The sequence below is a fragment of the Sciurus carolinensis genome, chromosome 7, assembly GCF_902686445.1.
Source record: "Sciurus carolinensis chromosome 7, mSciCar1.2, whole genome shotgun sequence".
Classification (NCBI taxonomy): Eukaryota; Metazoa; Chordata; class Mammalia; order Rodentia; family Sciuridae; genus Sciurus; species Sciurus carolinensis.
Window position 1 is genome coordinate 7,268,322 of NC_062219.1, and position 23,162 is coordinate 7,291,483.

The 23,162-nt window shown below is 57.5% G+C and overlaps 1 protein-coding gene across 1 annotated transcript in view; it reads left to right on the forward strand.

The window, feature by feature from the left end:
* Agpat4 (1-acylglycerol-3-phosphate O-acyltransferase 4) overlaps window positions 1–23,162 on the forward strand; it is a 110,963-nt gene that overhangs the window by 82,337 nt on the left and 5,464 nt on the right. The window contains exons 3-6 of the mRNA XM_047559428.1: window positions 8,921–9,090; window positions 19,256–19,417; window positions 19,675–19,828; window positions 22,087–22,189. Coding sequence (XP_047415384.1) covers window positions 8,921–9,090; window positions 19,256–19,417; window positions 19,675–19,828; window positions 22,087–22,189 — 589 coding nt within the window. The remainder of the gene's footprint in view (window positions 1–8,920; window positions 9,091–19,255; window positions 19,418–19,674; window positions 19,829–22,086; window positions 22,190–23,162) is intronic.

A 23,162-nucleotide genomic window follows, 5' to 3' on the forward strand; every position in this document is an offset into this window, starting at 1 on the left:
GGCCGGGCGTGGGGAGGGAGGCCGGGGCTGGAGAGGGAGGGCGTGGTGAGCGGGAGCTGGGGTGTGGTAGCCTTGGGGTCCCCAGCCAGGTTTGGAGCTGGCAGCATCCTAGGCTCAGCTGGGACAGACCCTCACACCTGTGGTGAGAACTGGAGCTGGAGCCAAGCCTGCCTGTCGCTGGGCTTCTGCTGATGTCTGACATGGTGCTTTCAGTTGTGTGCAAGGCCCTGAGGGCCCGGGGAGGCCTGCCGTTGGCAGACTGACCTCCAGGTGAAGCTGTGGCAGGGCGCACAGGCCTTCCAGGCCTTGGAGAGATGCGGGGGACACGTTTGCCTCTGGCGTTGCTCCCGGGAAACGCTCTCGGGTTCGGGCACCAGGGTCTTCCCGGCTGCGCCTCTGCACTGAGGCTTTTGAGGAAGAGAGGTTTGTTTACTTCCCAACCTAATCATGATGGTTTAAAGCTACTACAACTGCGCGGCTCCAGGTACTCGTCACGGTTAGCTGCCGGTCTTGTCACTGGTGGGGTGAGGTGAAGGATGAAGGTGGCAACCCGGGTGCGGCTCGTGTCTGACGGGAGGCTGGCGGGGGCGGGGCGTTCCCACGAGGGACTCCCAGCTCTTCAGGGCTCCCTCAACGGCCTGAGGCACCTGGGCTCTCGCTGCAGGGCCTTGGCATCCTCGGTTTTGGCAGAATTCCTCCTGGCACTTCTCCTAGCAGCTCGGGGGCGGAGGGAAGAGGAGGCAGACCCTGGGCTGGGGTGACCGTGTCGGCAGGGTTGATGCAGCCTTGGGGTTTCCAGGGAGGAGGTGGAACCCAGGGTCCCCGTCCCGCGGAGCCTGACCTGCTGCTGCAGGTCAGCCGTGTCTAGAGGCCTCAGGGCCGTCGAGAGGCAGACTGCGGGCAGGTTTCTCCCTTCTTCCCTTTCTCTGCTCCTGGTGGCTTTCCCACCGTTGCCACCATGCCGTGTGCTGCGGAGAAGGCAGGGCACTGGCTCTGAGCCGGGCCTGCGCCCGGCGCCCTCGGGACCTCAGCACGGTCCATCTTCAGAAAACTTTTTTTTTTTTTTTTTCACTTTGGTACCAGGGATTGAACCCAAGGGCACCTAACCACTGAAACACCCCCAGCCCTTTTTATTTTTTATATTTTGAGACAGGGTCTCACTTCGTTGCTCAGGGCCTTGCTAAGTTGCTGAGACTGGCTTGGAACTTTCAGTCCTCCTGCTTCAGCCTCCCGAGCCCCTGGGGTTCCAGGCGGGCACCACCGTTGTATGTTGGCATTGTATGCGTCTGTTGCAGATGAGGACCTGCCCACAGGCCTGCAGAGGTCAAGGCGCGGTCCTTGCACTCCGAGCTTTCTTTTCCACCCCTCATTCGCCCCTCCCCACCCCCCACGTAATCATGGCTTTAGTGTCCCTAGGCCTCTTAGGGTGCCGTGGGCTCTGGTGGCCCTGTCTGGGCTCAGCCCCAGCACGCCCGCATCCTGGCAGTGGGGGTGGGCCCTGGTCTCCTCTCTCTGTATTTCAGTGTCCTCCTCTTCCACAGGGGACAGTGTAGTAGTGTCTCACACAGGATGTCAGGAGCTAACTCAGGGGCCACTGACCTTCTCCGCCGTTCCCTCCTCTACAGCCAGGAAAGCCCCGAGCCTCTTCCTCTCCCTCCTCCACTGGCCCATCCACTTCTTCTTACTTCTTTGAAGCAGAACAGCACAACGACAGGCATAGCAGGCCAGAGTCGTCCCCAGACGCCACCCCAGCTCCAGTCCCTGCACCTTCCCTGCTGCAGGTGCCACCAAGAGCACGTTGGGTCCCCAGCCTCAGGTGGTGCCGGGAAGAGAGTGATTTCCGGCAGAAGCAGCTCTGGGGGACTCCTCCGAGGGGGAGGGGGTGGAGGAGAGGGAGGACGGCCCAGGTGCTTCCCGGGCCAGGGAGCAAAGGTCTTCAGTGGCTACCAGTAGTGACGATGTAAGCCCTACAATGAGACTTACTGGAAGGACATTAGGTCAACACACAAGACGCTTCAGGAAGAAGCAGCCCGGGGTCTGGGGAAGGTGAGCTGGACGGCTCCTGGCCTGCGCGTGACTCACTGCCGCCCCACGCAGGACATGAGTTCCTGGGGTGTGGCTGACTGGCGGAGCTGGGGCTATGCGCCCAGCCTGGGGCACAGGGTTCAGTCTCACCAGGAGCCCCTGGGAATGTCTGATGGCTCCGAGGCCTGCAGGTGCAGGGGATTCAGGCTGCTGACATGTTGGAGCCGGGAAAGGGCCCGGAGGGACCACACACCGACCAGGACAGCCTCGGCGGCTATTGGCATCACTCTCAAAGTCAGGGTCACAGACTGGGCAGAGAAGGAACTTCTGGGTCATCAAATGCTCCAGTGGAGTCACTCTGTGGGGACGGCACCCAGGCCACAACAGATGCAGCTCCGTGGCCGGCGTCCTTAGGTTCCTGTTTGCCTTCCCTGTTCCAGGGATGCCAGACCAGCAGGACCCCACCCAGATGACCAGCCGCAGGGCCCGTGGCCTGCCCTGGACTCGCCGGATAGCCCAGTGAGCAGCGTGGGGGTCGGCGGGGCTGTGCGGACGCCTCCTCTACCTGGACGCACTGGCTGTTCCCAGGTGGCCTTCCTGGGTGGGCACCCTGGTGGTCCTGGTTCCTGCGACTCGCTAGGTCTGTACGTGCCTCTGGGTGCCCACACTCGTGCATCCCCCGTCTCTCCAGCCAGCTGGCGGGCACGAGCTCACTCTCCCGCCTCCAGGCCCGCTCCCTCGGCCTGGCTCCCCAGCCTCCCCCAGGGCCGTCCTTTGCAGCCTGGGTCCTGGGCGGGGCCCACAGAGCACCTCTCTTCCCCTTCTGCCTCAGTCTTATTGGCTGCAGGGTTTGGATTACCAGCAGGGTTTTTGATCAGCTCTCCATGCATGGCTCCAGTCCTTCTTAGGTGACAATCTCAGTAGCTTTTAGTGACTGCTGATGCGCAGGGTCGCCTGAGTGGCAACGCCCGGCCTCTGTCCTCTTGGACTTGCCCTGCTCGCGTTGATCTCAGGCTCCTGGCCTCCCAGTGCGGGTTATAGTGAGACCGTAGCTCTCGACCAGCGACTTTCCCCTAACCAGGGGCACTGGCTCCACAGGCCCCTCTTCCCCTGGTGCTGTTATTTGGGTCTTAAATGTCGCCCAGAGGCCCGTTTGCTAAAGGCTTGGTTGTCGACCTGTGGCTCTTTGGGAGGTTGGGGGCCTGGTGAAAGGAGGTTGGGTCACTGAGGACGTGCCCTTAAAGGGGATTTGGGACCCTGGCCCTTCTCTCTCTCACTTCCCAGTGACTATGAGGTGAGTGGTCTTGTCCCATCGATGCTTCCTGCCGTGACGTGCCGCCTCGACACAGGCCCCAACCAGGGAGCCACAGCCCAAAACCATGACCAAATGAGCCTTTCCTCCTGTAGGTTGATTCCTCTCGGGTGTTTTGTCACAGCAACAGAAATCTGCCTAACGCACCTGGTCAGGAGCGACCCTGGATGGCCTTTGGTATCTTTCTAAGTTACCCTGGAGGTGCCCAAGGATGTGTCCTGTGATAGACCGTGGAGGGAGAGTGGAGGGTGGAACCCGGCGCAGTGAGGGAGTCAGAGCTGGCGGGGCGGAGGGCAGGCGGGGCAGGACGGGCTGAAATGCATTAGTGAGGTGGACCCCGGCACCCACAGGGCCCGGCAGCCCAGGCTGAGGGCACGGGGAGTAAGTGAAACCCGAATCCGCGGAGGTGTTTGCAAGTGGCACCCAGGCGTTCACATGGGAACACCTAACCAAACCACCACCAGGAAGTCGCCGTTCAGCTGAAGGCAGAGCCTTCGAGTATCTAGCGCGGGCTGGATATCTGGGCAAGGACGTGGGAATGCAGAGGCGAACCAGTGGGCGTCACAGTGCGACGGACAGGAACTGTCCATATCTGCGCAGCGTGTGCCCTGCGCTTGGCTTGGCCTTCCAGGAGCTTGCATATGAGTCCAGGCGATAGGAAGGGGACTCTCTGGGACACTGTTGACTCAGCATAAATTTGAAAGTTCTTTTGGAGGAACAATTTGGAAGTATCTGTACAATTTTAAATATGTATACTCTTCAGTCCTCAATTCCAGTTTTTTGTATATCCAAGTTGGAGAAATACTTGTACAAATATTTTTAAAACCATATATTTTCAATGATGATTCTTATAGTAAAAAAGTTACAATAAAAAAGACGGAGAGATGTTAATCAGGAGATGAATGGCTAAAAAAGAAGTCATGTTACACCCTTAACATCAACTGCTGTTGAAATTTGTGAAATTGCCCTTTTAGCTATTTTCAACCTTGAAATGACTTTTTTACGTATTAAAAAAGAATGAAAGATCCCCCATATCTCCATTTCTTCATCTTTAAAGTGAGGATAATTTCTGGGCATAGCGGCACATGACTGCAATTCCAGTGTCTCAGGAGGCTGAGGCAGGAGGATCGCAAGTTTGAGGCCAACCTCAGAAATGCCGTGAGGCCCTGAGCAACTTAGTGAGGCCCTGTCTCAAAATAAAAAATAAAAGGGCTGGGATGTAGTTCAATAGTTAAGCACCCCTGGGTTCATTTGTGGAGGAAGTGCGTGTGTGTGTAGATGCCACACACTGGAAGTCTTCCTTCCAAACTGTCCTTACTGTTCATATGGTTAGCCTTGGAGCAGGGGTGGTCTGGGCAGAAGGCTCTCGGTTCACTCTACCAGAGAAGCAGAGCTGCTGGGAGAGCCAACACAGCCACGTGCTGTCAAGGCATTGGTCACAGGAACGGCCTGACCAACTGGAGTGCTCAGGGGGTCTCCAGAGGGCTGTCACCTGCATCTGAGGCTGGAGCCAGGAGTTCACAGGACGGGCAGGCAGGAGGGGCCAGGGATGTAAAATGGGGAGAGGGGAGAGGAAGGGTGGGAGCCCCACGGGAGTGGGCTGAAACTTGTATCAGATCTTGTTGCATCTAGTGTTGTTGGGGATCTGGCATTGAGGGGATCTGGCACCGAGGGGATTGGCTTTGAGGGGATCTGGCGTTGAGGGGGATCTGACATTGAGGGAATCTAGCATTGGTAGGGATCTGACTTTGATGGGGATCTGGCATTGGTGGGATCTGGCATTGAGTGGATCTGGCATTGATGGGGTCTGGCATTGGTGGGGTCTGGCATTGAGGGGATCTGGCGTTAGTGGGGATCTGACAGATCTGGCATTGATGAGGATCTGGCATTGGTGGGATCTGGTATTGGTGGGATCTGGTATTGGTGGGATCTGGCATTGAGGGGATCTGGCGTTAGTGGGGATCTGATAGATCTGGCATTGATGAGGATCTGGCATTGGTGGGATCTGGTATTGGTGGGATCTGGTATTGGTGGGATCTGGCATTGATTGGATCTGGCATTCGTGGGATCTGGCATTGGTGGGATCTGGCATTGGTGGGGTCTGGCATTGGTGGGGATCTGGCATTGGAGGGGTCTGGCATTGGTGGGGATCTGGCATTGATGGGATCTGGCATTGGTGGGATCTGGCATTGGTGGGATCTGGCATTGGTGGGGTCTGGCATTGGTGGGATCTGGCATTGGTGGGGATCTGACAGATCTGGCATTGATGGGATCTGGCATTGGTGGGATCTGGCATTGGTGGGGATCTGGCATTGGTGGGATCTGGCATTGGTGGGGATCCGACAGATCTGGCATTGATGGGGATCTGGCATTGATGGGATCTGGCATTGGTGGGGATCTGACAGATCTGGCATTGTTGGGGATCTGGCATTGATGGGATCTGGCATTGGTGGGGTCTGGCATTGGTGGGATCTGGCATTGGTGGGATCTGGCATTGGTGGGGTCTGGCATTGGTGGGGATCTGGCATTGTTGGGATCTGGCATTGGTGGGGATCTGGCATTGTTGGGATCTGGCATTGGTGGGGATCTGACAGATCTGGCATTGATGGGGATCTGGCATTGATGGGATTTGGCATTGGTGGGATCTGGCATTGGCGGGATCTGGCATTGGTGGGATCTGGCATTGGTGGGATCTGGCATTGGTGGGGTCTGGCATTGATTGGATCTGGCATTGGTGGGATCTGGCATTGGTGGGATCTGGCATTGATGGGATCTGGCATTGGTGGGATCTGGCATTGGTGGGGTCTGGCATTGATTGGATCTGGCATTGGTGGGATCTGGCATTGGTGGATCTGACATTGATTGGATCTGGCTTTGGTGGGGATCTGGCATTGGTGGGGTCTGGCATTGATGGGGTGGGCATCTTGCCCAAGCACCTGGCCAGGGAGTCAGAGAAGCTGGTGATGAATCGGGAAAGGAGAGGCTGCGGACGCTGCTTGAAGCCCACGCAGTGTAGGAGCGGATCAGCAGCAGCGTGTGAGGGGCAGACCTGAGCCACTTGCCGTCTGCCATTGCTGCCCACGGGCAGCCCAGGGGCCTCCCCACCCAGGAATGCACAGGAAGGGAGTCTGGGAAAAGCGGCCCTGGCCAGCCTAGTGACCACATCCCATGGCCACCCAGAGGAAGTTCACGCTTGCTCTCTGTCCCGCTGGGCCATTTGAATTCTCCTACAATGGGACTATATTGTCATGTTTGTTTGTGAACAGAAAAAACAGTGGAAACCTTTTGGTTAAAAATGAAGAAAAGAAAAGAAAAAGGTAAAAGAAGAAAACAAAAGAAGGGAAATAAAACTCTTTTAGCAGTGAGATTGGTCCCATATAGAGTTGGCCTGCGAGTGAGGAATATCGTGCTGGTGCCCACCAGCCACCATCCCCTTGCTGGGTTACTGTGATCTCCTCCTCACTGGCTCGCCTGCTTCTGCCTTCCCTGTTCGTGTCTGTCCCACTTGGGTCAGACCGATGCTTCAGAGCAGGAATTGGCAGTGTGCCTGTTTAAGAATGCTCCAGTGGCTTCTCATGGCCTTGTGAAGTCATAAATCACAACCCTGGTCCAGAAGTCTCTCTGGGTCTCTGTCTCCATCCCCCCTCTACCGTCTGCGGTCCCAGAACCTATGTGTGATAAATGGTCTTGCCTAGGATGGCTTGAAAAGTTGGCTGTTTATTGATCACCTACTATGCTCAGCAACCCGCCGGGCACCTTGCATGCAGAGTCGTGTTTAATACACAGCCTCTCGATCAGCACTTGCTACCCCTATTTGAGACACAGACCAGGGGTTCCTGAGACACAGACCAGGGGGTCCTGAGACACAAGCCAGAGCCTCACCACTGGGGGTGGCGCAGCAGGTCTGGAGGCAACTCCCCGAGCAGACGGTCCACAGCTGTCGCTGACAGACGCGTCTCCTTCCCCTTGTCATGCTGCTTTGTGGTCACTGCGCTGTCGTCCCTGAGCAGGGATCCCCAGGAGCAGGTCTAATCCCAGGGTGCTCACATGCACTAGGTAACCACAAGTCAAAAGCACCAGGCCCTGGGTGAGCCCAACGATGCAGCTCCTGCCTCCTGGCGCCTGGGTCGCAATGAGGGAGATCGTCTGCTGTCATCACGGTGCTGGGCAGGAGAGGGTGCCGGGGACCTGCAGCTGGTGGGGTGCACGCTGGCTTAGGCAGGGGAGTCCCGCGAGCCCTGTGGCATCCTAGGATGCGAGTGGCACCAGCGATCGCACTGTGTCACCGACTCCCCTGCTGGGAGCGGGGCCTGCCCTCCTGTTTCTCAGACCCTGCAGCACGAGAAGCCTCCTTCCCCGCTGCCGGGAGAGTGGGGTCCCTGCTGGCCGTGCCTGGTTGTTCCCTGGCTTGCCACGTCTGGATCCCGCGGAGGTCGACACCTTGTGGGACAGCTGCGCAGAGCGGGGCACGCTCCCCACTCCTAGGACGAGGCGGTCACGTCTGTCATCCGCTTCTGCGAAAGGAAGGGCACCTTCTCACTTGCTTTTAATGACACTGATCAAGGCTTCCTGTGTTCTGTGTTCTGTGTGCCCGCCATGTGCCTCCACGAGACCGTGCCATCCTAGACTAGGACGCTGTGGCACTGTGAGGTGAGCTTGTCCAAAGTCCCACCGTGTCCCTCCGTGGACACCAGACTGGAGGCCTTACAGGGGCCAGGCTCCGGGAGGAAGGGTCCCAGGGCAGCCCAGGACCGCCACCTGCCTTCGCGTGCGTGTGGGTGGGGTGGGGAGGGAGCTCTCTGCCCAGGGGTGAGTGACAGGGAACAGCCTTCACGGAGGCTCGGGCCCCCAGCGCCCACCTAAGTCTGCTTTAGCGTTCCTTTCGGGGTACCGGGCGGTCACGCACTCTGAAGTGTTTCTGGACAACATGCGTCACCGGGGCTTTTCCTGAGGCTACCAGGTTGGAAACTGGTCGCTCGGAGGCATCGTTCAAGAATATACTTGGTCATTATCACCTAAAAAAGGAAGTCCACGTGTCAGGTCTCCCGAAGGACATGTCAGCTTCCTGCCAGCCCTGGGGGTGACGGCCGGGGCTCGCCCTCGTCTTCCCGGGCCGCGGCTGCGCCTGAGCCCCGCAGCTCCCGCATCTCCCGGGAGAGGACACGGGGCGCTCGGTGTTCCTTGGTGGTCTGTACGTGTGCCAGTCGGTCATTTCCCAGGACGTTCAGGATGCTGCACGTCATCTCGCGCCGCCTTTGCTGTCGACAAGGACGGGGATGCAGGGTGGCTCCTGCCTGTCCCACTTGTTTTATTTTCCCCAGGGCCCTTAATCGAGGGATGCACGTCCCTGGCTGTTCCAGAGCGTCCCCTTCTCCCCTGGAGACTTGTGGCCGCTCACGTTTCCTTCTGCTTCTACACCCTGCCGAGGTCTGGGCTCTAGTCTGAAGTGACCCGGGGCTTTCCCCCTAAAAGTTGCTCTCTGCCCCCGCGGGGAGGGCCGCGCCCTGCTCCTGGCCTGGCCCGGAGGAGCCCGCTGAGCGCACAGGTGGCAAAGTAAGCGTCTGTCCTTGTGGTTCGTTCCAGAGCTGGTGATGCTGCTGGAGTGGTGGTCGGGCACGGAGTGCACCATCTACACCGACCCCGGCGCCTTCCCCAAGTACGGAAAGGAGAACGCCATCGTCATCCTCAACCACAAATTCGAGATCGACTTCCTCTGCGGCTGGAGCCTGGCCGAGCGCTTCGGGATCTTGGGGGTAAGCGGTGCGGTTACCGCCGCGCCTTTCTCTGCATCCACCTCACTTGCCTCTTTGGTCTCATCCAGAATTTGCCAAAGACTCGGCGGAGGTTTTGCTGGATGTTCTTTAAGAGCCGCTTTTTTATTCTTGCTGGGATGGGGATTAACCTCGTAGGCTGAGCAGTAAGGAGGGTCCTGGCCTTTGCTGGGACCAGGCATTGTAACAGTTTATTTCATCTGTACAGAGACAGAGGAGATGCCAGGCCAGTGGGTGACAGACACCGCCCTCCCTTTTAAAAAATCTAAGTTAGAGCTTAAATATTCTGCTCAGGGTCCACAGCTGTAATTGGATTTGGATTTGAACTTGTCTGCTTTGACTCCCATCTCCCTTCTTAATTACCCTGCTCTCCTGCCTATGTGGCTCACAAAATTCATCTCCGAATTTCCATCATCACAGGCTTAGGAACGTTGAGCTCCCTAGTGAGCAAGTGTGAATTGCATGATTCCTAAATATTACTAAGTTCTGTGTCTCTCGACTGAGTTTGATTTCTTCTTGCATGGAGCTCACGTGCCTTTGGAACTGGGTCTCCCCGTGGACGTTGATCATCTCTGATACACAAAGGTGTGTCATGGTTGAGCCTGCGTCACATCCCTGAACCTCCAGTGGCACTGGAGAGTTGCAGTAGGAAGCCCAGCGTCCCCGGGCCTGGCAGGAGGGGCTCGGCGGTTTGCACCTCGACTTGGAGTTCAGGGCTCTGCACCTGGGAACAAGCGCATTGGGGGTTGCTCACATCACCCTTGTTCTTGGCAGCCCACCGAGACCTGTCATGGTGTTTAGAGTACTGGGACCCGAGCACAGCTGGGAATGGCAAACCGCAGTGGGGCTGTGTTGTCTGGAAGGGGACGGAGCCTCCTGCTGCCAGCTTCTCCTTCATTTTTCTGTTTAGTCCTCCAGTGCTGCTTTGGTGTGTGTGTGTGTGTGTGTGTGTGTAAAACAAAAGTAACCATCTAGTACAGTTTCCCCTTTATCCTTCTGGGGCGAATTCCAAGCCATTTTGAGGATGCCCAACATGACAGATTCTTCTGAACACCAGTGTGCACGGTTTTTCTTATGCACACCTATGATAGAGTCTAATTTATAAATTAGACCCAGCAAGAAATTAATAATAGCTACTCAAAAAACCCACATAATTATAATATACTATAACAAAAGTATTTGGAATTCCTGAATTGTTTATTTCTAGAATTTTCCACTGTTGACCCTGGGTAACTGAGACCATGGAAACTGGGTCGTGGCTGAGGGGAACTGCGGCCCCAGCCTCTGCTTCCCTAGAGCTCCTGGCCTGGGGTCTTGTCACAGTCCTGCAGTCTGTACCCTCTGAGGCAGGACCACCCTTCACATCATAGTCCCTGACCTGGTTTGTCCTGGAACCGGTGGTCGGTGATGGAACCCTTCCTGCGTGTGGGAGCGGCACGCGGTGCCCAGGTGCTGGCCCTCAGAACTTGCTTCCTGATATGCCAACAGCCCCTGGAACCGGGTCGTCCAGGCGGCTGGTGTCCCGCTGCCCAGGTGGCTTTGGCGGCAATGCCTGCTCAGAACGCGAAGGCGTCAGTGGCCGCAAGGCAGGGGTGCCTGTGCCAGAGCAAAGGGCCTCCTGGGCTCCGGGGTCTCAGACCCCTCTGTGCGTGGCAGCTTTGCCGCTCGGGCTCCTTGTGCGCACCCTGCCCATGTCTGGCCGCAGCTGACCTTGAACAGCATCAGTCGCGCTTTATAAATAAGCCCCAGCGCCTCAGTCCAGTAAGGACTTTCCCAGGGGTGGCAGCTAGTGAGTCACACTCCAGAGCCCTGCTCTTCCCCTGGAAGGTGTGGAAGGAAAGCAGGGCCCTGGGCCAGGGGCCTGCCTCAGAGACAGGAAATGACAGCCAGCAGCAGAGGGACCAGGCTTCGAGCACTGTCCTAGCTTGGGGTGCACCCAGGGCTCGGTCCCCCACCAGGTCAGAGATGGAGCCACGGGAACAAAGAGCTCAGGGACACAGATGGCCCAGGGTCCACGGCCAGCACAAAATGGAACCCACAGTGCACAGGGAGAAGCAGCGGGAGGGGAGGGACCCAGGAGAGGAGAAGGGGACCCAGGGTCAGAGAGGGACCCAGGGTCAGAGAGGGATCCAGGGTCAGAGAGGGACCCAGGGTCAGAGAGGGATCCAGGAGAGGAGAGCGGAGGGGACCTAGGGACAGAGAGAGGACTCAGGAGAGGAGAGGGGACCCAGGGACAGAGAAGGATCCAGGAGAGGAGAGCGGAGGGGACCTAGGGACAAAGAGAAGACTCAGGAAAGGAGAGAGGACCCAGGGGCAGAGAGGGATCCAGGAGAGGAGAGGGGACCCAGGGTCAGAGAGGGATCCAGGAGAGGAGAGTGGAGGGGACCTAGGGACAAAGAGAAGACTCAGGAAAGGAGAGAGGACCCAGGGGCAGAGAGGGATCCAGGAGAGGAGAGGGGACCCAGGGTCAGAGAGGGATCCAGGAGAGGAGAGTGGAGGGGACCTAGGGACAAAGAGAAGACTCAGGAAAGGAGAGAGGACCCAGGGGCAGAGAGGGATCCAGGAGAGGAGAGGGGACCCAGGGTCAGAGAGGGATCCAGGAGAGGAGAGTGGAGGGGACCTAGGGACAAAGAGAAGACTCAGGAAAGGAGAGAGGACCCAGGGGCAGAGAGGGATCCAGGAGAGGAGAGGGGACCCAGGGTCAGAGAGGGATCCAGGAGAGGAGAGTGGAGGGGACCTAGGGACAAAGAGAAGACTCAGGAAAGGAGAGAGGACCCAGGGGCAGAGAGGGATCCAGGAGAGGAGAGGGGACCCAGGTCAGAGAGGGACCCAGGACAGGAGAGGGGCCCCAGGTCAGAGAGGGACCCAGGACAGGAGGGGGCCCAGGGCTGAGAAGGGACTCTGGGCCCCAGAGCGAGGGCCTCCCCAGAGCAGACTCCATCTAACCCTTGCTAGAGTTTTCTCCCCAGAGCTTTGAGACCTGAGAGACTCCTCCCTGGACGCAGGGCCCTGGCTGGACGTTGGCAGCCCGGCTGTGCGTCGGGAGCTCCTTGTCCTCGCCCTCGGTTCCTTAAGCCAGTCCCCGATCCCGAGGCGTTCACCTGAGCCGTTGCACCTGCACACCTGATGTGTGTAAGTGTGCGACTGGTCCTAGGAGCTGGGGTTTCGGAGGCCACCCGGAGGCCAGGGGGCGGGTCTCTAGGCCTGGGGCCAGGTGCCGCCTCCGTCCCCGCTGGAGGTGGCAGTGATGCTCAGTGGCGCCTCGGGTTTTCTGGATTCTCACTGAAGAGCCCCTGAGTGTCCTTAGAATTGGGAGGAGGGTGGAAAGGAGGCGCGCCCCTCCCGTTCTCTCTGGTGCTCTAGCCGCCCGAATCCCAGTGAAGCCGAGTATTGGTGGAGAGTGGACCCTGGTGAGCAGGGGAGGAGGGGAGTGAGGGAGGCCGGGGGTGAGCAGGAGGAAGGGGAGGCCGGAGAGCACGGGGACCGGGGACTTGGTGGGGAGTGGCGGGAGGTGCCAGGCCCCGCTCCGTGTGCAGTAGGAGCAGCTTTGCGGTCTCGCAGAGGATGCTGGACGAGTGCCTGGCCTCTCTCCAGAGCCCCTGCCACCTTAGAAAGTGTAAGAACAGCGTTTTGTATCGATCAGCAGAATCTTTTGTCTTCGAAGAACTTTAATAACAGCCCCTTATTCCCACGCTCTCTTGTTCATAACTGGCGTTGGGAGATCTTTCTGGAGCCGGAGCAGATTATTTTTAAGGAAGGAAGAAAGCAGGTCCTGACCAGGCAGCTTCCATGCTCACCTGTGGAACAGCCCCAGAGGAAATGGGTTTAAACCCAATTAAATGAAATTTGCAGAAAATCTAGAACAAGGGGTTATTAGATTTGTTTTGAGGGGAGAGTGATGGGATTATCTGGAACACAAGCCTCTGACCTTTGAAAACCACCGAAGGCCCCGTCAGTATGGCTGGTGGCAAGTCCACTCCCCTGACCGGGAGACTCTGGCTGCACAGCCTTGCATGGGATCTCGGAGCTCACTGGCTTCTTCCTTCCTGGGAAGCGTGTGGCCTGGAGATGGCCGAGGGTGCTTGCCACCGAGCCGGGGAAACTGGGGTGTGCAGGCAAAGGCCCCGTTTGCTTATCTTTCACCTTGGTAAAATATGCACACGCCACGGTCAAGATTGTCCTGCCTCCCTCCGGGCAGCGCGGGCCCTGCATCCAGGGATGTAGCTGTTGCTCTCTTCAGTGTTCACCTGCTGGGTAGGTGTGGCTCGGGGGCATTCCAGGGCCATCGGGGTATCTTCCTCCAGATCCTTAAAGAAGCCCTGTGCCTGAGTTATCTGCGGCGGCGTGAGGAGCCCCAAACAGCAGCTTACGTCCCCAGGCACGTGGACAATGACCTCCGCTCGCCTGGTCAGGAGTCCAGCCACGGCTCAGCAGGAGTCCCTCACAAGGGTGCAAACTGTGGCGGAGCCGGTGGTCCCACCCAAGGGCTCCGTGTGTCTGTGGCCCACCTCGAATCTCATTGCAGGTACTGCTGACCCTCCACCTGGGCCTCGGTGCAGGTTCCCCTGGATGTGACCAGCACACTGCCCAGAGCGAACACCCAGGACAGAAGCCAGGGCACTTTGCAGCTGGAACTCAGAAGGGACGCCCATCACTTCTGTGAATGCCATTTGTTAGAAGGGGATTCAGGAGCATGAGGCCCGGAAATCACTGGGCCATCCCAGAGTCTCAGACCTGCCCGCTTCCGCTTGATAAATAGGATCCAGAGAGGATAATGCAGCTCCGTCTGCAAACAGATTGAAACTTCGTTGCATCTCTGTTTAGAAAATGGTTGAAGGAGGAGCGCAGAATTACTCCTCCTGAGGAGAGGGACTTGATGCCCCTCACAAAGCTACGTCTTGCCTGTTAAATAAGAAGATTCTTGATGATGGTAACAATCCCAATAACTTCACAATACGTCTCCAAGGAGTACTTACCGTGGGCGCGAGTTCCCGGGGAGGGACACTGCCGGGTGCTGTGGGTTGAGGGATAAGGTCGTGCCCCTGAGGACCCTGTGCTGTATGAAGGGAGGTGAAGGACAGGGTGCGTGGCTGTCCTGTGAGGCCTGGTGTTGCCAGGGCAACAGGGAGCGGGTGGCCGGGCTGGTACTGCCTGCTCTCCGCGCAGCTCCCTGGAGTGCCCCGGGAGGCTGTGGGTCTTAGGCCTGGGAGGCTGGGAGGCTGTGGGTCTTAGGCCCGGGAGGCTGGGAGGCTGTGGGTCTTAGCCCTTGGTGCTGTTGGAGTCCCAGGCAGGAGCTGGGGCCAACGTGGCCAAGACAGAACACAGGAGGGGTGGGAAGGGGTGGTGGTGAGTCTGCAGGGAGGAGTTTCACCGGGTGAGCAGCCAGCCTAAGGCCGAGGTGTTCCCCAGCTCGCCGGAGAGGGCGAAGGCTCCAGAGAGGGGACACTGGTGCCTTTGCGGCTGTTTCCCTCTTTTGAAGAGCAGGGTAAGGCTGAGGGGAGCGCCTGCGAACCTGCTGCCCGGGCTTTACCCAGAGTTCTGTGCTAGGCGCCCGTGCAGACGCAGCCTGTTCAGAAGCAGCACCCGCCTGGGCACAGCGGGGCTGCGGTGCGTGCGCCCGTCTGCAGCACTGGCAGGCCCCTGCGGACGGTGGAGCGGGCAGGGCTGCTGGGTCTGGTTGGCACGGGCAAGGGCCTGGGAGGACAGTGACCAGCAGGGCCAGGAGAGGAGCTCCCGGCTCCTGCCCCTCGTGAGCACGGTCCTGGGACCGCCAGCCTGCCCTGGGCTTTCAAAGCTGGTCTCCGGCAGACGCCGCAGGCCCTGCTTGGTGGACTGGCGTCCTCGGGCAGCGTCTTCAACGGGCCAAGCTGCGCGTGCCGTCCAGTTGTAGAGGGGCGGCCTGGTCCCCCGTGGCCCGAGGCACCGTGCCAGCCGCGTGGTCTGCTCTGGGGTGCCGCCAGCTGCACCGCCCGCCCTTCCCCACACGCTGGCTCAGGGCTGCCGTCCGCCACCGCTGTCGGGCACATGCCTGCCACTGACGTGGGCAAGCTGCCCCGCGACCTGCCCTCGTGTGCTCTCTCGTCTTCCCACCTACTCAGCCCCCCAGGAAGGCCCTGGACCAGCCGTTCAGAGGGGCCGTGAGGACCTGCGTCCAGCAAGGGCAGACCGCAGGCCCTCCTCTCCTCCGTGCCGTCCTGACCGCCACAGCCCCTTGGGGCAGAGTCAGCAGTGGTGATTATCTTGCTGGACTCTGCTCCCTGACTGGTCACCAAATGTCCCTGCCCAACCTTGAACTCGTCACCAGGCGTGGTGAGGGGAGCGACGTGGGGGCGGGGGCATTGGTGCAGGTGTCATCAGAACCCAAGGGCTGCGCGCAGTGGGCTTGGCAGTGACCGGCCGCGTGTGCACGCCCAGCCTAGGAGGGATGGCTTCTAGAGAGCGTGTCTCGGGCTGGGTGTGTGCGTGCCCCCAGGGCTGTGACTAATCCTGGAACAGGGCTCATTTTGCTTAGAGGCTGCAGAGAATTTTCCGGTAGTGCACAGTCCACAGCATTTCCTCTGAGCTTCAGAGAAAGTAGAAAGCAGCGAAGGGAGCGCACCCTAAGCAATCCCGGGCCTCATCCGCAGCACCCTAGTTTGCACAAATGGAGTCTCTCATCTTTCAGTGCATGTGCATGCGTACACACACACACTCACACACACACAAACACACATGAGCACACACACCCACAAGCATACTCACAGACTCACACTCACACACACACTCACATGTGTGTACTCACACACACACACACTCACATGTGTGCACTCACACACACTAACACACACACACACTCACACACTAACAACACTAACACACAAACATGCTTGTGCATGCACACACACACCACACACACTCACACACGTGCGCGCGCACACACACACACACACACACACATGCACGTGCGTTCCTGGGGCATCAGTTTGAGCTCCGCTCTCATCTCCCGTGTGTCCCCCGCTGGGGACTTGGACTTCAGAGGCGGGTCTCGGCGCGGCCGGTCCCTCTCCATGCAGCAGCTGTGCAGGAGCGTGCGCCTGCGGGAGTCAGTGGCAGAGACGTAACAGAAATGGCCAGCTTTGCTCTCCTTGCCCACGAGGCTCGCGGCTGGTCTCCACCAAACGTCAGTTTCCACCTTCTCCGGCTCGTGGCCAATGAAAACATCAAGAGTTGAAGTGTGGGCATTTTGGCTAGCTTTTTTTTTTTTTTTTTGTACCAGGGATTGAACTCTGGGGCACTTGACCACTGAGCCACATCCCCAGCCCTATTTTGTATTTTACTTAGAGACAGGATCTCAGTGGGTTATTTAGGTCCTCGCTGTTGCTGAGGCTGGATTTGAACTCACAATCCTCCTGCCTCAGCCTCCTGCGCTGCTGGGATTACAGGCATGCACCACCACGCCCGGCTGCCTCGCTTATTTTTAACAAACGTCTCACTTGTTTTCAGATTGCTGTGTAAGAGACCTCGTTTTATATACATAGCAAAAAGAAATGCCCACGGGTGAACCAAATGACTAACTAGGGCCAAACTGATAAACCTGTAGGAACGGGCCTGCGCTTGACAGCCAGAAAGAGAAAGTCGTGCATCGACACCTGGATCAGGGGCCATCTCCCTCCTGGTCTTTGCCCTGCTCAGGCTCTCTGCTGGTCCCTGTCGAGTGGCTGGAGCACGTGGGGGCATCGCAGAAACCTGGCCGGATGTGTGTGCCTCCTGCCTCCAGGCACTTAAAATCAGGCACCAGCACTGAGGGTTTTCATCCTACCGCCTGGCCGGCCGCCATGTTGGAGGAAACCTTAACTAGCAGCCATCGATGATGCTGAAGGACAGGTAACTAGAAGGGCCCATTCTGACCATTTTTCACTGCAGAAGTGAAGACAGCCACCCAATCTCAGGACTGGAAAGCACTGATCTGTGATTCCACCACCATGGGTCCCTGTACTGGGTGGTCCACTTGGCCAAGGTGCTGCCTTCTGGGCTTAGCGATGGCTGTTTCCCTGGGTGACAGTGGTCCTGACTTTGGCTACCTCATGGGATGACCAGGAGAGCCGCACCCCTCACTATCCCACATACCCCTAACTCACGCTCTCTCTCTCTCACACACACACACACACGAGTTTGGTAAACTTTTAACTGCAGGATGTGTCATAATGGTGGTGACCCAACAGCCAGTAGAGATTGGCCTGTACTGCCTGAGAGACTTGGGTTTTCTAGACGTGCTGCCTCTAGTCTGCGCATCAAACCTGAGTCACGAGACGAGCCCGCTGGGCCTACCTTCGAGCGAGCTCCAGAGTCAGTGTCCGTTTCCTGCACATTCTCTTGAGACTGTTGCCACCCACGTACAGAGACCGCCAAAGGGCCTGGGAGCGCCCTGATCTTTAGGGTTCATTGTTTCTGGGGACTGAAACTTCTAGTCTGTTAGTAATAAGTGAGTTAAGTCAAGGAAGTTGTTAGCACAGAGCCCACTGTTCAATGCTGGAATAAACAGAACATTGACTTATCATCGTGCTAACCTTGGGCTTAGAAAATGGGTTGAACGAGGAGAAACACTTGCTCAGTGTGGGCCCTGGTCCATGATCAGAGCCACGCTCCGGAGTTCTTGGGGGAAGCCCAGCACAGCTTCTCTGGGTTTCCATGTCCGTCCAGCTCTTTCCCATATTTTTTTGGTGCGGTGTGATGTGCGGTGGTGGGGTCATGCTGGTCGGTCCTCGTGGGACGCTGCGTGATCAGCGTCCGTTTCCTCGTGGCACAGCTGTGAAGCCCGGAGCTCAGAAAATGTGGGCTCCTGTCACTCAGAGCAATCCCCGGGACCTCTGTCCCTGTGCAAAGGGTACTTAGAACAGAAGGGAGAGTCTGAATGGAAGAGGAGGGCATGGCTCTTGGGAAGGTGGCCCACAGCATCCGCTCCCATGCTCATTAACACAACCCATGGACTTCAGCCTTCAAGGGAGGACTGGCCAACATTCTCAGCTTCTCCAGCTGTTAGCCGTGTGATGTGTGATGCTGGGCAAGTTACTTCATGTCTCTGAACCTTGGTTTTTAAAGTGAGGTTCCTGTTCCTGGGGCTTTAGAATCACATAGAACTCGTGTAAAGTGTGTGGCCTCGTGTGGGCAAAAGGGCATCCATTGCTCCCACTGAAGAGTACCCACAATTGCCAGCACTCACTCCTAAGTCCTCCGTGGCAGGCAGATATTATGGCCAGGTTCTCTTTAAGAGAATTTCCATGTTGAACTTGTGTCAAAAACAAAAAGCCCATCAAAACATGGAGACATTCAACCTGAAAGGTGCCTGTGCTTCCTCTTCTCCATGGACGAAGTTTGTTTTTTAAACAAGGTAGAAGCGGGGGTGCTGTGTGGGAGCACCTCCGCTTTGGCGCTGGACGCTCAGGTGTAGGGCTCACCCACACAGCCGTCGGGGCGGCTCAGGCTGACTCCCACAGGCACATCAGGGACCTCCCGGCCCTGAGGGAGAAGCATCCTGGCCAGTTCCAGAGACGATGAAGGAATGGAAGCCCAAGTTCTCGGGAGCTGCTTCTGTGTCACCTCCCTACCACCGTGGAAGCCCCGGGGCTCCCAGCCTGGAGGAGGCCAGTGTGTCAGGGGCACGGCTGGTGGGGCCACCCCAGCAGCCCTCGGGGCTCTGCAGCAGGGATTCCAGCCTGCAAGTGGGCCGGGCTGTGGTGCCCTCACCAACCTCAGGGATGTCTCTGGGCACTCAAGCACCGGTCCTTGCCTCAGAGATGACAGAGCAAGGGCTGGGCAGAGCGCCCAGGGCACCCGGCTGGTCTGAGAGGACTCCGCGCCACCCGCTGCTGGGGACCTGGGACCCCTGCTGGCCTCCACTTCCTGGTCTGTAAAGGACTCCAGCTTGCCTTGCAGCTTTGCTGAGGACTGAGAGCGAGGAGCACCCTCCTCCCTCCAGGTCCCGGGCAGTGAGAGGCCTTGACTCCTGCTGACATGAGGGGCAGGGCTCCAGGGCCCCAGCTTTGGCCTCAGGGTGTCCTGGAACACAGGCGGCCTCCAGCGTGAACATTGCTCTTCCCACTAAAATCCCTGGCAGCACGCGAGGTGACCCCTCTCTCTCACGGACACCCTGTGCTACTTCCCGTTTCAGAACTCCAAGGTCCTGGCCAAGAAAGAGCTGTCTTACGTCCCAATCATCGGCTGGATGTGGTACTTCACAGAAATGATCTTCTGCACACGCAAGTGGGAGCAAGATCGCCAGACGGTCGCCAGGAGCCTGCTGCACCTCCGGGATTATCCCGAGAAGTACCTCGTACGTGGGGCAGCGTGCCTGCCGATGCCTGTTGGACTTTGTGGCCATGACACCCGGTGCACGTCATGGGGTGAACGCAGAATTGCATGTGACCTGGGGTGGCGTGTGGCGTGTGAGCTCAGGACGTGTGGTGTGACACCCCTGTGTGACCTGGGGTGGCGCACAATCTCAGGTGCCTCTGTGACCCAGGGCTGTGTGTCCCCATGGGACGCCCTGGACCCACAGGGCCCTGTGTGACGCCGCCCTCTGCCTTCCAGTTCCTGATCCACTGCGAGGGCACCCGGTTCACTGAGAAGAAGCACCAGATCAGCATGCAGGTGGCCCGAGCCAAGGGGCTGCCCAGCCTCAAGCACCACCTGCTGCCACGCACCAAGGGCTTCGCCATCACTGTGAGGTGCTTGAGAGACGTAGGTAAGGAGAAGGCCTCCCGCCAGCTCAGGAGCCCGCAGCCCGGGGTCCGCAGCGCTCTTCCCTGGCAGCGCCTTGCAGCCAGCACGTGGCTGGCAGCCGGGAGTGCTGCTAAAGTAGGGTCTCTGAGGGATTCAGACCAGGGAGGGCAGGCGCACGCTGGCTGGGCCCCTCTCCTCCGCGCGTCCCAGCAAACACTGCCCTCTGCTGCTCAGCAGTGGCACTGCTGCAGGACCGCCTGCGGGTGCTGGATCCTGGGCACCCTGGCCACAGACGCGAGGGAGCCCTGTTGGTCCGGGGTATTTCCTGCGGCCGCTCTGTTGGCATCAGTGGCCTGCAGCTGATGGCCATCTCTGTCTGGCTCTGACCTAAGCGTTCTGAGCCTCGAGTTACTGGAGTAGGAGAAAGATGGAGAGCAGCCCTGGCTTCTGGCCTCTGTCCTCTCTGCAGCTCAGAACACCCTTCCTTGTTCTCTCATGGGCCCCTGCTCCCAAATCCCCACGTCCTGCCCCTGGGCTCAGAAGGAGGCCTCGCTTCCCTCAGGGCGGATGGGCCACGACACAGCTTCGTCTCCGGGGCAGCTCGGTTGGCTGGACAGGCCTTCCTTGGGTGTCACGTGCCAGGCACACCCAGGAAAGGCTGGGCTCCATCCTGTGGGGACAGGAGGGCAAGGCTGGGCCCTGCTTTGTCACCAGAGCCATCCTACGGCTTCCTGCCTGGTGTTGCCGGTTTCCCATGGCCTTGTCCTCATTTCTCCTCTCCTCTGTGGGGGGCAAAGGGCAAGAGCCCCCAAACTGTTCCCCAGGTCAGCCTCAGGATTCAGCTGGGTGCTGAGGGGATGGAGGACCAACTATTTTCTTCTTTTCTCCTTTTGGTACCAAGGATTGAACCCAGGGGCGCTTAACCACTGAGCCACATCCCAGCCCTTTTTCATATTTTATTTTGAAACAGGGTGCCACTAAGTTGCTTATTGCTAAGTTGCTGAGGCTGGCTTTGAACCCCCAATCCTCCAGTCTCAGCCTCTGGAGAAACCGGGATCACAAGTGGTCCAGCGCCCAGCTGGACCAGCCAATTTCTGTGGTGCTGTTCACATTGGGGCCCCAATGATGGGGAGAGTGGACTTGGGGGCCCTGCTTCCAGGCACTATCTCAGGTCCATGGGAGGGACCCTCTCCCCCTGCCGAAGACAGACCTGCAGAACATGCACGGGGGTCAGGTAACAGGTAGAAGAATATGCCAGGGATTTCATCACTTTTGAACCTTGGTTCTCCACATTCCCAACTAGACAAGCATTTCTGATCTTCCCATCACCTTCTGGTCCTTCTGTTGACAGACAGCAGGGGCACACACAGAGTTCTCAGTCAGCGGCGAGGCTCACGATGCAGTGAGCAGTGTGCGGGGTCTGCAGTAGGTGCCTAACTGTCATTTCAGCCACCGGGTGACAGAGGCATGGGGAAGTTCTCCCTCCGGAACTAGGCTTGGAGGGCTGGGGAGCCTGTCCAAGGACACGACTGGGAAAGCTGCCCTGGGACTCATGCCCAGCCTGACTGCAAACCTCCTGTTCCCCCCACGGCCCGTGCCTGTCCACGTTCCTCGTGTCCTTCTGCCGCTCACTGGTTCATTCTTGCCACCTTCCACCCTTTGACCCAGAGCTTCTTGAGCAAGTGCAGGTCCCGGGGCTACAACGGCAGCTCTTCACATTTTACTTCCAATATGCTGACGGGTTCACTCACCACCAAGCGCGACCGTTAACCTCACAGACACTTTCTTGGCCACGTTGCCGTGGATTCTGATTCAATTCCTGAGGGACTTCCAGTCGGTATCTTGTAGCTGTCTTATTGTTCTAGGGGGGAAATGCTCACGGAATGGCCGTGCAGCAAATTAGACATGGCTTAGATGTGCAGTAAGCTTTCAATTAATTTGTCTCCTGTCCCTATTTGTGTAAATACGGGCATTTGAGGCCATGAATATTAGGAAGTAGCAAATCATTGCTATCACACATCTAGGTCTGATATCATAGCACTGCTACAGTTTTAAAATGATCTGACCTCAGCAGTTATTCTGTTTTCTATTAATAGACTACAGTGGGGTTTTTGATTACATGTTCAACGTAGAACATCTGAACAACAGAGAACAGCAAAAAGAAATCTGACTGCCATTCGTAGACAACCAGTTAGCGATGTGATGTCTTCGAATGTGTGTCTGCAATCAGAAACGGGTTCCCATGCTATATACTGCTCTGTGTTTGTCTTATTTTTATAGTTCCAGCTGTATATGACTGTACACTCAATTTCAGAAATAATGAAAATCCAACACTGCTGGGAGTCCTAAATGGAAAGAAATATCATGCTGATTGCTATGTGAGGTGAGTTGCCTGTTTCCTTTCCAGAAAAGAGACAGCTCGTTTCTAAGTAAACAAGTCACAAATGACCAAGAGACCTTCTTCTAGGGACAGCTGGTTAATGTCTCGAATTCAGGCTGTTTTACCTTGAACTCATTTATTTATATTACTGACTTGAGACACTTCCTACTGTTTGGAACGATCTAATCTGGGGAAGCCTCCTTCCCTCCCAGCTACTTCCTGACCCTCTTATCCCAGCTCATTTTGATCACAGAGCCCTGGCTGGACAAAGGCTGATCATATTTCATGATCGATCATTTCGAGATTGAGTGTCAAGCGATTTTCTTATTGGAAGATGGGTCTGCCCTGTGGAAATACACCTGAATGGTGGCATGTACCGCCGGAGAGGAGGGGCAGAGTGTGGAGAACACTCCCGCAGGACCTCGCCTGGCTGACTTTCCAGGTTAGTCGTGACGCTATGGAAAACCCTCCCAAGGCCGATTCTCTTCACCTGCTCAGTGACTGACATAATGGACCAATCGCCTCATCTCCAGAATGTCACCAAGATGAGTGGGAAGAATTCAGAGAAGCTACAGATGGTAAAACATGGGGTGACTTGCCTTAGGTCAGTGACTTACTCATTCAAGTCCCCTCTGACCCCAGTGGGGTTGGCCTGGCTTCCTGCACTGTGGGTGCCTCCTCCAAAGCTGACTGAGAGCTTCTGAAAACCCAGCAGAGACACAGGCACGTGGTACGCACTTTCTGATTCGAGACTCCACCAATGCCAATTTGCCACACGGCTGGGCAGCCACAGCTGATCGTTCTCACTGGGCTCTGCAAGATGTTTGGTGCACTGACAGCCTAAGTCAAAGTTACTCTACTGCCTGGAAATGACCCAGCTTCCTACAAACAATAGAGAGCAGTTTCCGGCAACTGCTGTTTCCTAATGGTGCAGTCCGCAGCTCTATCACTAGCTGCTGCCTGACAAGTGTGCGAG